Below are 14,286 nucleotides of genomic sequence, written 5' to 3' on the forward strand. Positions count from 1 at the left end.
GTGACCGAGAGGCATTTTCAGATCTGAAATCTCAGATCTGATTTTGGGGCCTTAGTGGAGGTTGGCTCTGTCTTCTTCTCCGACCGGGGCTGGTGCAGCGCTTCCGCCGGAGGTTCTTGCAGCAGCCGTGTCCTTCATCGTGCTTCACCGGAGAAGGCAGAAGCGGTCCATCGGGGGTCCATGGCTCAGTTCGACGCCGGCCTCGTCGTCCCGATGGTTCGGTTCCTCCTCGACGAGGGTGCCTCCGTCGCGGTCCTTGTGGGGTGGGATGTCTTTGAGAGCTTTTTCTTTTTCTTTGAGCATGACGAAGATAATATTAGTTTAGTTTTGTGTTTTGATTTCTTAGTATTAGTTCATGCTGGTACTGTAGTGAATCTTTATTTTTATTGTTGTGCTTTGGTTTTTTTGACTTGTTTTGGAGCCGGATTAGCCGTAGTCTCCTTATCCGTAGTGGATTTCCTGTTAGGTTTTGATCTATGCAGGTGGAAGAGTCATCTTCTTCGTGGTCATCGGACCAAGATTGGTTGGATTTTTCCACCGCCAATCTTTGGGTTTTTGAACGAGTCTCTTGTGTGCTCTATTGGTGCTTGTAATTTTTCTCGTTGTCGGAAGTATGCACATTACGTACTTTTACCGGATCTTAGTGTTAGATTCACTTCGATTTAGGTCTTAGTGTTCCTTGTACTAATGTGTTATTCCCCTATATTAATGTGTTTTTTTACCCAATTTTAATGGAAAATCCGTTTATTAAAATATATATATATATATATATATAAATATATATATATATATATTACCCGAAGTACCCCATATATATAACTTCGCATGGTATTTAGAGAAATATCTGAAGAATAGCACCAGGTATAGTAAAATAAAAAATAAATAAAAAATACATCATATTAGTTGGAGACAGAGGTAATAATGAATTTTTACAACTATTTTACAGCTTATCTCAATTTAGTATTTCTACTATTTTTTGCTTCACTTTTGCATTATTGGAAACCCTATATCACACATGACACTCTACATCATGTAGGCTACATCTTCTAGCTCAAAGTAAAAAGTGACGGTGCATAAAACACAAATTATTAATTTTGGAAATGGAAGAAGAAGAAAGTTAAAAAAAAAAAAAAAAAAAAAAAAAAAACACGAGAGAAAATATAAAAAGAGGAAAAGTAAGCCCACCATTTTTGCACCATTAATTCTTGCGAGGCCGTTCGAGGACGAAAACAACAACTAAACTTCCGAAAGCTCGCAAATTTCAAAAAAAAAAAAAAAGGATCAAAAGACTTTTCACTTCACTCTCAATTTTTTGTTTAGCCAAAGAAGTAGAAATAATCAAAATGAAAACTCACTCAACCCTCTCTCTCGTCTTCCTTCTCCTCCAAATGTCATTCTCCTTCGCCTTCACCGTCGGCATCGGCGGCGGCGTCGGAGTCGGAGTCGGCGTTAACGGCGGACGCGCCCGAGGCGGATTCTGGTACGGTGGAGGAAACGGTAACGGTAACATTAACGGAAACGGAAACGGCAACGCCATGAGCCGAGCCTTCACGGCGCTTCAGGCATGGAAGTCGGCGATCACGGACGATCCAAACGGCGTCCTCGCCACGTGGACCGGCCCAAACGTCTGCTCGTACCAAGGAGTGTTCTGCGCCGCAGCGCATGAAGATTACGGCGGCGCGTCGTCGTCAAGCCCGGTGGTCGCCGGAATCGACCTGAACCACGCGAATCTCCAGGGAAGGCTCGTCGGCGATCTCTCGCTCCTCTCCGAGCTCTCTCTCATTCACCTGAACTCCAACCGATTCTCCGGCGGAATTCCGGAGGCTCTCCGAGCTCTAACTTCTCTCCAGGAGCTCGACCTAAGCAACAACCGATTCTCCGGACCTTTTCCGGCGACGGTGCTCGAGATCCCCAACCTAATCTACCTCGATCTCCGATTCAACTCCTTCTCCGGTCCGATTCCCGACGAGCTCTTCTCCCGGAGGCTCGACGCTGTTCTCCTCAACGATAACCAGTTCGACGGCGAGCTTCCGGAGAGTCTGGGCGGTTCGCAGGCCTCGGTGGTGAATTTAGCCAACAACCGATTCTCCGGCGAGATTCCGTTCAGCTTCGGGTTCATGGGAGGCGCATCGAGGCTCCGCGAAATTCTCTTCCTCAACAACAAGCTCACCGGCTGTATCCCCGAAGGCGTCGGAATCTTCACCGACATTCAGGTTCTCGACGTTAGCTTCAACGCCCTAGCGGGTCACGTTCCAGACACAATGTCGTGCCTTCAGGACATCGAGGTTCTTAACCTAGCTCACAATAAGCTCTCCGGAATGTTGCCGGAGATTGTCTGCGATCTCCGGAGACTGATCAACCTCACCGTGGCGTATAATTTCTTCTCCGGCTTCAGCCAGGAGTGCAGTAAGCTTAACTACAGGAATGTTGGATTCGATTTCTCGCTGAATTGCATTCCCGGGAAGGATATGCAGAGGCCTCAGCCGGAGTGCTCCGTCATCCCCGGCGGAAGCTTGAACTGTCTCAGGATTCCGGCGGCCAAGCCGTTCGGCTGCGGCGGAGTGTCGATCGGGTTCGGCGCCGGCTTAGGGTCGTCGCAATCGCCGCCGTGAAACTATAAAGGCGAAAAATGGGTGAAGTGAAAACTGGAAGTTGGTTGTCTTGTTAATTATGAGCAATTATGATCAGAGCTACCTCCCACGAGCCACAGTTTCTTTCTTTTTTAATTTCTTTTATGGAATTAAATTAGGAATTAAAAAAAAATTCACAAGACCCGATTACCTCCCTTTTGTAGACTTTCAGGTAAAAACAAAATTAGTTTAATCACTTATTTTGACGACGTTAGAAAAAAAGTTCCAACTTTTTTTTTTTTGGTTACTATTTACTACTATTATATATTATATATATATATATATATATATATATATATATATATATATATAATAAGAAGGTATTTATGAGGTTCTGTCATGTGACTCTCGAATGTTGAACTCACATGTGGATGAGTTCTTCATATACTGCGTTGTATATATTATTATGGATAAAGATAAACATAAAAGTATCCATTTTTTTCTTGCTGTATCGTACGGGTTTGTCCGCTTCTGCCATGAAAGTCGAGTTGCCATAAATATTTGCTACAAAAAAAATATCATATTACTTGATTTTGAAGCTCGGCAATGATGTAATTAATGTCCTATTCTCCGGCAAATGTTTGACAGCTGAACTTATTTAACTTGGTTTCCTAACTACGTTACTGATAGCACGCAAATAAAGTTAAATACTTTCTTTTGGCCTCTTTTACTTTACAAACATGAACGGTCAATTTATTTGTTGGATAGTGTGGCAGAAAATATGCCTTCACGCTCACAACCTTTTTCCCAATCTCTGTCCATGGCCAAAACGAAACGACAAAAAGACCAATTCACTCAAATGTCGTTTTTACGAATCATGGCAAGGAATCCAAGTCATTTACAAGAACGCAGAAAATAACAGCCATGTGTTGAATTCAAGCAATGTAGTACATTGGGTTAGGAAGCTTAAACGACCTACGAGCTAATGCGAAACCCATCAGGTCGCTCCACTGGTCTCCTGAGCTTCCGTAAATGGTGTAACCCTCGTTTACGAGCTCCGATCTCTTCTCGGATTTGTAGACAGTGGCCGGTGTGTTTTGATCCAACGGTCCTCTGCGTAAGTTAAACAAAGAACACGTCACAAAATTGGGTTGTATTTGTTTTGGGGACTCTAAGCACTGAAATAATTGGTTGTGTTGTATTGTTTACCTTAAGAACAGCTTCTCCCAGTTTGTGTAGCCTGAAAAACGGAGGTTTTGCTCTGTCGCGTTTCGTTGAAACTCGCTCCGTCCAGTCAAGAGAACTATCTTGAACCCCATTCCTTGTAGTTCCTTATACAGACTCAAACTTGAAGGCAGAGCCGGTGCCTCGGCCAAATTCACCCAATCGTCAAAGCTCTTCTCGTTAAAAATCTCCGATCTAGTTTAAAAAAAAAAAAGATGATTTGAGATCAGACACGCACTGTTTACATAGAGTGAGCATGTTAACCAACCTGATTTTCTAAACATTTGCCCACATATCATGAAAGTTTTGGTCCAAGGAATAATAAGATTCACTTATGAACCCTGTAAGAACCTACTATCATAATACTAATGACTTTATCAGAATCTCTCTATATTTGGGACACATCTTTGTATGATAATGTTGGATTCTGAAATCAAACATTCATCAACCCTCAGTGCCCCTCCACAAGTCAACTTAGCACATAACAATTCTAATACTAGCTCTTTGTTTTGAGAAAAAAGACGCATATATTTCCGGTGTATCTTTAAATTTCAAGTAAAAGGCATATATATTGCATTGAAAATGAATAAAAACCCTAACAAAAATAAGGAAAAAAACAATTCATCTTTCTATGTCACTCTTTACCCAAACATTTCCAAAGAGTCACAGCAGAAGATAATCAAAACAGAACAAAATAAATAATGCTGATAGAATTCTGATCATATAATGATTAGAGCCAAGCTTTGAAAAGTCATTATCTCAACCGGTCTTTGGGGCGGCGATCGCATGATGTGTCCGAAAGATCTTGGACACCAACGAAAATCACATTGCATTATCAACAACCCGAGAATAATGATATCTACAAAATTATTTCCTAAAATCTTCGCTAAATCCTAGAACCACATGTATTCATTCACTTACCCAAACCCATGAGCCTCGTAATAAGGCAAGTTGGACAACAAAGTCTCGTCGATGTCAAAAATCCAGGCGTTCTTTCCGTTTCCGTTCATCTCGACCGACCTAGCGAAAGCGAGAGAGTCGGCGGCGACGAACTCCGAGTCGGATCGGAACCGGTTTCCGGTGACGTAATCAACGACGTAATCCTTGCATCTGGCCGGAATGGTGGCCCAGAATCCGGCGTCGTTGGTCTCAACGGAGAATCTCCAGCTGTCGCAGTACAGAAGGTCGTCGTCGAGGACCACGACGGGGTTTCTCGGCGAGAGTTTGATTACGCTTTGGGAAGAAGCGACCGAGATTTGGTCGACGAAGAGGAAGAACACGATGAATATCCCGACGATATTTATGGCCGCCATTGACGGGGAACTGGAAAACCGGATCGATGTTCTCCCGGATTTTCTCTCTCGCGACGACGACGATGAGCGAGAGAGAGAAAAAGACAAGGAAATGTCGGCCTATGTGGTTGTTATGCGTTGACTTGGACCAGGACAATTCTCCTCAACGACAGCGTTTAGGATAGGCATTTGAGATGAGAAATTTCATTCTGTGGACCTCAAAATTAGAGAAGTATCAAGAGTAGACCCAAAAATTAAAAAATATTTCAAATTGGACTTTTGACCCAAATTTAAACAAAAATGCCCATCAAGTCAAATAAACACCATTTTCACTTCTGTCTCTTCCTCATCACATTCGAAACATTAGAGTGATATGATTACATAATTTGATTATTTGTGGAGGTTTGGATCGATTTTACAAAAGTTAAGATTTTGAATTCGGGGCTTTTTCGATAAAAATCGATGAGGTCCGATTATTTCAGATGAAACTCATAGTAAAATCCGATCTTTTTCGAAGAGTTAAGATGAATGCATAGAATTTTTGAAATATTTTCCGATGGGATCTGATGAAAATTTCAACACCTGCCAAAATCCGGACGATGCTTTCAATCTTGGTCTTTGTGTCTTCGTTATGGAATATATACTTAGACTAGAACATAACAAAAGCATCGAAGATAAATACCTGCATATGGTTGAAAACCTCCCGTTCTTCTATAGTCTGCCTTGGGAAAATATCACTTGGACCGAGACTTTTGCGTCGCTCTCGGTCGATTTGTCGAACTACTGTGACAACTTTCAGAATAAGTTGGGGAATGATAGTATTGAGCAAAAAGAGGTCAAATATACATTGACGAGAAATTTGCACGTCGTTCAATATTGGGCCTATGAGGTTATCCTAGAGATAGGATAACATTTCGATAAGAATGACGATCATCGAATACCGAGGATGCATTCATGGACCTGCGAGTGAATCATCACGAGCAAAGACCTCGAGAAGATTAAAAAAAAATGGTAACTACTTTTAACCTAAATTCATTATTGTCAGTAACATTGAAATATTTACAAAGTTTATTGTGTTGTAGTTGGACGTTCTTCAGATGTTGAGACCACGATCCACATAGATGGAGTTTTACAAGTTGCTGAAGACGCAACTTAGTCAATCTCTCTATCCGAAAGAGGTTGAGGGGTGATGACGTGGTGGAGCCATGTACTATTGACGAGGAGATTGAACTAGTAGCTTCAACTGCGAAAGAAACAAGTGTATTCCGACATGCCAGGGAGGGCAAACACGACAACATACGGAGTGATGAAAACAACGACGAAGAACATATTTAAGATACTTCGCGTGTTCCTTGTCAGGTATATTTATTAATTTATTTATTAATCAATTACTAGTTTATTTATTTAAAATTTATTCATTTCAGACCGAACGTGCTCGTCCTGAAGCTCCTACCCATGCCGCTCCGTTTGTTTTAACTGAGGATAAGTGGAATGAGTTGAGAAAATCTCAAGCAATCATCTTGCAAGCTTTGAGTACGAACGGTCGTAGACCACAAAGAATGAGGCAGGACCATGTTATAAATACTTTTATTATAAAACTAATTTCCTAGACATTAATTTCTATAAATCATAAGTTTACCTCCGGGGCCGTTACCAACTACACAAGTTGGCACATGTCGATGTCGATCGCATAGTCCTCCTCCTCCTCCTTCCCATCCGTCATCTTCTTCAAAGCCGCCATCTTCTTCTCCGAAGAGTAGCCATTCACGGTGCGAAGGTGTATCAAAGAAGTTACTCCCGCTGACTAAGGCAATTACAAAGAGACACGGAAGTAACTCACAACGAACGCCATCTCAAAAGCGTCAACGGAAAGATACATTCTCCGTTGATTTCATTGACCCGACGCGGCACAAGTACTCAGGAAAGCGGCTCTCGTCGTTCAAGCGCATGAAGGACCCAAACTTCACCGCTTTTAATGATTTTGTCAAGTGGACCCGTACTATGAAACATAACGGAAGAATAATGGAGAAAATTTACATCAAGACCGCTGACGTTTCTACCAACTTCTTCAAGGTGTTTTTGGAGAGAGGAAAATGGCTAACCGATACGGTACGTTGAATTAAATTATATTTTAGTACGTATTTTAATTAAAATTTAATTAATATGTTTTTTATTCAATACACGTTCAAAGAATGTTGGTGCTATTCTGCATATGCTTCGGAGATGTCAAAGACATTTTACCGAGTATCGTCAAGACGTCCGTATCATGGATGCTCAATGGGTCCAAAACGTATACGGACATATACGAAGCAAGATAAGAACAAGAAAAGAGTTGCCGAATAAGGCACAGAGCTTGCGATTGTGGAATGGGATCAGAGATCCGTGTTGACCCCAATGACTGGCTATAAAGATTCGAAAATTTTGCCATAGAAGAGTGCGCGAGAGATATTGCTCGTAGTCAACTTCAAGCACCTTCATTGGTGCACCTTCCAGGTCGACTTAGAAGAGTGGACCATTAATTAAATGGATTGCTAGAAGGACCTCGTCGAGATGAAATCAAATTCAGACGCTTTCACTGAAATGATTGAGGTTAGTAAAATTCGAAATATTACTTAATCTTTTTAACCCGTTATTGTTATCTACTTACGTTACTTTAATAATGTAGAATTAGATTCGAGCTTTACTTGCAGTTGTGGTTCGGACGAGATTGTTTAGTGAGCACCATAGGGCATGTCGAGAGCTAGAGGGCAGCAAAGTTACACTTACACTATTCACATGGCTAGTCGACCAGAAGACCCCCTTGTGTATAGACAGGTACAAAAAATTATATTTTATCTTTGAGTGTTTTTGTTATTAACATATTTTTTTCGGTGGTGATTGAGAGATGTTCGCAGTCAAGTATGTGGAGCACAACATATACTTGTCGGCTTGTCGTTTAAGACATTCTAAAGCGCCAACATAAGGACTGTTGTTACGTCATGAGTTGGCTTTATTTTTTAGTGCAAGTTGTATGGAAAAATGTCGGTCTTCATGCTCCAGCTTCTGGTAAGACATCATTCCTCATGTGCGCAGACAGTAGTTCTGGCAAGTTTCCGGTGTTGCCAGATTGCCTCGCTGGTAACTTTATTGCGTTATATTCTTGCGAGAATGGGTAAAGAAACCCTAGATACACTGCCAGGATTGTACAGCTGCTATAAAAGCCATGGGCTTCCCCCTTAGCAACCTCGATGCTTTTTCAAAATACTTAGAACTCCTAGACGTGCAAGACCGGCGGATTGGGAGGCTTTGTGTTTTGATAAGAGCGGTGTCATTCACCGAATACTATTCTAGAAGATTGAGTGTTTGAGTGATTTGGGTTCTGTGATTACGTGATTGAAGACTCACGTGTGTTTGTAGACTGAAGTCATCCGGGCATAGGTGTTTGCTCGAAGAGTGGAATTAAGGATGATCTCAAATTAAGGGGGAGTCTCTAGTCTAGGTATTCACTCGTGGTAGTAGTTTCTAGGGCTTTGATTTTGTGTTGTAATCATTTAAGACCTTGCTTGTACTATTAACTACTATATAGTGAAATCCTTTCCACTGACAGAGTGCCCCCAAACGTATGTGATATTGCACCGAACTGGGTAACCATATTGTGTGTCGCTTTTTATTGCACTGTTTGTTGATTATCCATTATCTGTGTTCAAGCAAGTTGTTGGACACATTGTCAACACATTGTGTACGACATTTTGTTTTTGTGACTAATAAGAATTTCAATTGGTATCAGATCAGGCACCTAGATCTTTGGGTGGTTTCTTGGGTTTTTATTCTAATTACCAGATGTGGATAGTTCCAGAGAGGGAGGCTCGGTCAATCGTCCTCCTTTCCTTGATGGAACCAACTATGATTACAGGAAAGCCCGTATGAGCGCCTTTATGAAATCCCTCGACAGCAGAACTTGGAAGGCTGTGATCCATGGTTGGGAAGCTCCAGTTTCTGTTGATGACAAAAGGGTTGTGACTGGTCCAAAACCCGAGAAGGACTAGAGTCCTACAGAAGATGAGGTGGCTCTGGGTAACTCTCGTGCACTCAATGCTATATTTAACGGGGTTGATAAAAATGTTTTCAGGCTAATAACACCTACACGAGTTCCAAAGAAGCTTGAGAAATTCTTGGTGTTGCCTATGAGGGAACCACTAAAGTTCGTAAGCAGAAGCTTCAGTATCTCACTACAAACTTTGAAGCTCTCACTATGCTTGAAGATGAATCTGTTGCCGACTTCAATGTGCATATTCGCGATCTTGCCAACGAATTCTACTCTCTCGGCAAACCTATGACCGATAAAGATCTAGTCAGGAAAACCATGAGAGGTTTAAGCCCAAGATTCAAAATGAAGATCACGACAATAGAAGAAGTCCATAACCTTAAAAATCTAAAGTTTGATGAACTTATGGGATCCCTCATGACCTTCGAGCTTTCTCTTCCCAAGATGGAGAAGAAACACAAATGAATGACCCTCAAAAGCTTTATTCATGATAAGAAGGAGCATGTATACTCTGATTCCGATAACGAAATTGATGATACTATTGCTATGCTTGCCAAAAACTAGAGCAGGGTCATGAAGAGATTCAACCAAATGACTGGGAAGAATGTCTCGCAAGATGTCAAAGACAACTTTCAGCAAAGGTTCCAGAAGAATGGAAACCCTCACATAAATGGCAGAAGTGGTGAACGCTCTGGAAAAGGCAAAGGTATTCAGTGTCATGAGTGTGAAGGCTTTGGGCATATTCAGAAGGAGTGTCCCAATTTCCCGAAAAAGCAAAAAAAATGGATATAACGCCACTCTATCTGATGAGGAAGAAGAAGATAGTGACTTTGATCAGATAAGCAATTTTGTTGCTTTCTCAGCTTCTATTCCTACTTATAATCTTGAACATATTGACGAAGCTGCTGAATCCTCAAAGAAATTTATTACTGATGATGAACTATCTGATGATGCTATGAATGATGCTTATAATGTATTACATACTAAATGGGTTGAAGAGTCTCAGGTTCTTGACAAGCAGAGTGCGCTCATTCTCTCTCTTACTGAAGACAAGACAATGCTCTTAGAAACCATTGTTGATCTAAAGCGCGAAGTCAGCCGCTTAAATGGGGAACTTGACCAGATGACTAAATCTGTCAGGATATTGAATTCTAGCACCGACAGCCTTGATAAAAACTGATGGAAAACCTGAGAAGAACATGAAGGGGCTTGGGTATACCCATGGTGCTTCCACGTAACAAACTACTTTTGTTCCCCAAAAGTCTGTTGGCCATATGTCACGCAAAATGTCTCAAACATCTGGTGGTGACAAGTTTCAGAATCAGCATCTGTGACATCCTCAAGGACCAACCAGGTCTCTTGTCAACAGACCTCGTTGGGTCTGCCATCATTGTGGACGAATGGGTCATATTCGGCCTTTTTGTTATCACCTATATGGGAGGAACCTTCTTCAGCATCAAACCTCCCACATGCATGCTCAACCACGCTGTCAACCCCATTCCCGGATGGAGTGGAGAGTGAAAGATGCATCATATCGTGCCAACATTAAATACACCCTCTCTGAGTGCCTCCACCGGTAACGATTGGTATTTTGATAGTGGTTGTTCTCATCAAATGACTGGTGTTCATGCCTTTTGGACCAACATAAAACCTTACTCTAATTGTCATGTTACTTTTGGTGATGGAGTAAAGGCCAAGATTATTGGTAAAGATCAGTTCAACTATCCTGGCTTGTCTTGTTTAACAGAGGCTTTATTGGTTGAAGGTCTCACCGCTAATCTTATTAGTATAAGTCAACTCTATGACTTGAACTCACGTGTTAATTTTACTCGTGATAAGTGTGTTGTGATAAATGAGAAACATGATGAACTTATGAAAGGAACCAGGTCTCAAGACAATTGCTACATATGGTGACCTGTCACAAACACTCAGGTCACCAAATGCCTTTTGTCCAAGGCAGACGAAGCCAAGCTATGGCATCAAAAGCTTAGTCATTTGAATCTCAGGAGCATGTACAAAATTGTATCTGAGAAAGCCATAGTCGGTGTCCCTAATCTAAAGATTGTTGAAGCAAGAATATGTGGTGAATGCCAGATTGGAAAACAAATCAAGAAGTCACATAAGATGGTGCAACATCTTACCACCTTGCGTGTTCTAGAACTTCTTCACATGGATCTGATGGGGCCAATGCAGGTCAAAAGCCTTGGAGGGAAGAGATACGTATTTGTGTGTGTGTCGATGAATTCTCTAGGTATACTTGGGTTGATTTTATCCCTGAGAAATCTGACACCTTTGCTGTTTTTGAAGCTGTATGCAAGCAAGTTCAGAGAGAAAAATGAGAAAACATTGGAAAAGTATTCAAAATCGGGAGTGACCATAGGAGGGAATTTGAGAATATAAGTTTTACTAACTTTTGTATTGCAGAAGGAATAACTCATGAATTCTCTGCCCCTATCACACCACAACAAAATGGGATTGTGGAAAGAAAAAATCGAACCCTTTAGGAAATGGCTAGAGTGATGATGCTGGCTAAAGACATTCCTCTTCACTTCTGGGCTGAAAATCTCAACACGGCTTGCCATATTCATAATAGAGTAACTATTCATCCAGGTACTACTGTCACTCACTATGAAATGTGGAGGGGGAGAAAGCCAAATGTTAAGTACTTCCATGTCTTTGGCTCGGTGTGAAATATTCTTGCTGATAGGGACCCCCGACGCAAGTTTGATCACAAAAGCAATGAATGTATCTTTCTTGGGTACTCTAGAAACAGTCGTGCCTATCGTGTCTTTAATAAACGCACTAAGTCTATGATGGAATCCATAAATGTGGTTGTCAATGATGATTATGATGATTCCAAAAATGCTGATGATGAGGATGAAGTGTTTCCTAGCAACACAGATGTCAGTAAAGATGCTGATAACATTGTGGATGACATTTCCCCGGGGAGCACTAATGTCAGGACAGATGTTGAAGACGAAGTGGATGACATTGTTCCAGATAAAGAGCATTCCCTCTCTCCAAAACAAAGAATTTCATCCATGAGAGTTCAGAAAAATCATCATGCTCATGAGGTGATTGGTGACATTGGTGAAGGTATGCGCACTCGCCCAAAAGCGCCTGTAAACTATCGGGAAATGATTGGTAATCTCTGTTTTGTCTCTAAAATTGAACCTAAGAATGTGAATGAGGCTATTGATGATGAATACTGGGTCAGTTCTATGCAAGATGAACTTGTTCAATTTGAGAGAAATGAAGTCTGGGAGTTAGTTACTAAACCTATAATGTTAATGTTATTGGAACTAAATGGATTTTTAAAAATAAATCCGATGAGAGAATATAACTCGAAACAAAGCTAGACTTGTTGCGCAGGGTTATACACAGGTTGAAGGTGTGGATTTCGATGAAACCTTTGCCCCCGTTGCTAGACTTGAAGCCATCAGACTCTTGCTTGGCAGCTCTTGTCATCTCCATTTTAAACTTTTCCAAATGGATGTTAAAAGTGTCTTTCTAAATGGGTACTTGAATGAGGAAGTCTATGTTGCCCAGCCTAAAGGTTTTGTAGATCCCAGCTTACCCCAACATGTATACAAGCTTAGAAAGGCTCTCTACGATCTTAAGCAGGAACCTCGGGCATGGTATGAAAGACTAACTCAGTTTCTCGTGCATAATGGTTATACTAGAGGTGGAGTTGATAAAACCTTGTTTATAAAGAAGGAGGATGGAAACCTCATGATTGCTCAAATCTATGTTGACGACATTGTCTTTGGAGGAATGTCGAACAAGATGGTGGACCTTTTTGTGCGACAAATGCAGTCTGAATTCGAAATGAGCATGGTTGGTGAGCTTAACTTTTTCTTGGGTTTTCAGATCAGACAGATGAATGATGGTATTTTTATCTCTCAAAGTAAATATGCTAAAAACATTGTGAAGAAGTTTGGTTTGGAAAAATCATCTCACAAGCGAACCTCTGCCGCTACTCATGTTAAACTCACTAAGGATGAGCTTGGTGAATCTGTTGATCAAAGTCTTTACAGAAGTATCATTGGCAGTCTTCTCTATCTTACTGCCAGTTGTCCTAACATAGCATATTCTGTTGGCGTGTGTGCTCGTTATCAAGCTAATCCCAAAGCATGTTGTCAATGGTGCCCACAAGAAGAGTTGTAATCTTTATTTTGTACATTTGATGTAATAAAGTCTCATGAAGACTCTTGCTTGTAATTGCTTATTCATTAATAAAAAGTTGAAACGTTCATTCATTCTTCCGTGTCTGTTTGAAGCTTTATGATAAAACATTAGTCTTTAGTCCATAAACAACCTTAACAACTTGCGAAGAGACAAATGTAGATTTGCATGAACAAACTCTTCGTAGTTTGCTTAAAACGATATATTCGCAATCTAAGGGTCAAAGGACTATTGACCTCAGTACGTTTGTTAGGAGAATCTATGATGTCTGGTTATGGGGCATTGAGAGTTGGAGACTCTATAGTTCTTCTAGGTATCTTCCGAAGGTACTGAATTGACCAGTGCACTTCTAGAGACAAGATAAGAACAACCCATTTAACCTCTTATGTCTCGAAGTCACTACGTATGAATTGCATCGTGCTTACCTTAATCCTGAAATGAGACATGCCATTTCACACCTTACGTATTCTCATTTGAGAAAGTCAGAGTTCGGACTCACTATGTGATTCCGAACAAGACCTATTGGTGAAGTACTAAGTTGTGAGAATGTCATGAGTAACTTTGTGAAGTTCTCATAGATATGGAATTCATGTACAAGATTGCTGAAATGCAATGTATATCACGTCATACTTTGTTCCTTGGAGTGTGAATAAATGAACTGGCCTGTGTCCAAATTGAGTCTTGACTCTTTTGGATGAAACAATGTGACTTGTTAGCTCCTCGTCAATACATTGTTTCTAACTTAGTCACAAGCGACAAAGGAGTTGAGGAAATAACAACTAGAAGGGTAAAATGGTAATTTTGTAAATCCCGACTAGCTGATGATATTCATGAAGGGTAAACACTGATAATATTCTGTGGATCCACTCATTACAATTAGGTTGAATTCTTGAGTAGAAAATAAATTCATTTGAACCGAGAGATTTTCAGTGTCAACTCTTTAGTGGAGTCAGTTGACATTAAGCTAAACTTGGAAAAGGTTTGTGAACTT

At 40.9% G+C, this 14,286-nt stretch overlaps 2 protein-coding genes across 2 annotated transcripts; one reads left to right on the forward strand and one right to left on the reverse strand.

The window, feature by feature from the left end:
- Positions 1–1,173: 1,173 nt before the first annotated feature.
- LOC149400740 (Leucine-rich repeat (LRR) family protein) lies at positions 1,174–2,912 on the forward strand. The gene has a single exon (XM_089611885.1). It carries the CDS (start codon positions 1,344–1,346, stop codon positions 2,610–2,612), a length of 1,269 nt encoding a protein of 422 aa, XP_089468011.1. The 5' UTR covers positions 1,174–1,343; the 3' UTR covers positions 2,613–2,912.
- Positions 2,913–3,420: 508 nt separating this feature from the next.
- On the reverse strand, positions 3,421–5,224 carry LOC149400741 (acid phosphatase 1-like). The gene is made up of 3 exons (XM_089611886.1): positions 4,716–5,224; positions 3,780–3,989; positions 3,421–3,683 (listed from the first exon to the last, which is right to left on the reverse strand). The coding sequence occupies exons 1-3, from the start codon at positions 5,105–5,107 to the stop codon at positions 3,506–3,508; spliced, it is 780 nt and encodes a 259-aa protein (XP_089468012.1). The 5' UTR covers positions 5,108–5,224; the 3' UTR covers positions 3,421–3,505.
- Positions 5,225–14,286: the final 9,062 nt, after the last annotated feature.

This window comes from Urtica dioica, chromosome 4 (genome assembly GCF_054948205.1).
Source record: "Urtica dioica subsp. dioica isolate 48M chromosome 4, U.dioica_male_clone48M_v1_H2, whole genome shotgun sequence".
NCBI lineage: Eukaryota > Viridiplantae > Streptophyta > Magnoliopsida > Rosales > Urticaceae > Urtica > Urtica dioica.

What these genes read in the sequence shown, in the direction of transcription:
- LOC149400740 (XM_089611885.1), top strand. Translation starts at nt 1,344, where the DNA reads ATGAAAACTCACTCAACCCTCTCTCTCGTCTTCCTTCTCCTCCAAATG.
- LOC149400741 (XM_089611886.1), bottom strand. Translation starts at nt 5,107, where the DNA reads ATGGCGGCCATAAATATCGTCGGGATATTCATCGTGTTCTTCCTCTTC. An exon ending in TACGAGGCTCATGGGTTTGG is followed by an intron (nt 3,990 to 4,715) that starts GTAAGTGAATGA and finishes TTTTTAAACTAG; the next exon opens with ATCGGAGATTTTTAACGAGA. An exon ending in TGGGAGAAGCTGTTCTTAAG is followed by an intron (nt 3,684 to 3,779) that starts GTAAACAATACA and finishes TAACTTACGCAG; the next exon opens with AGGACCGTTGGATCAAAACA.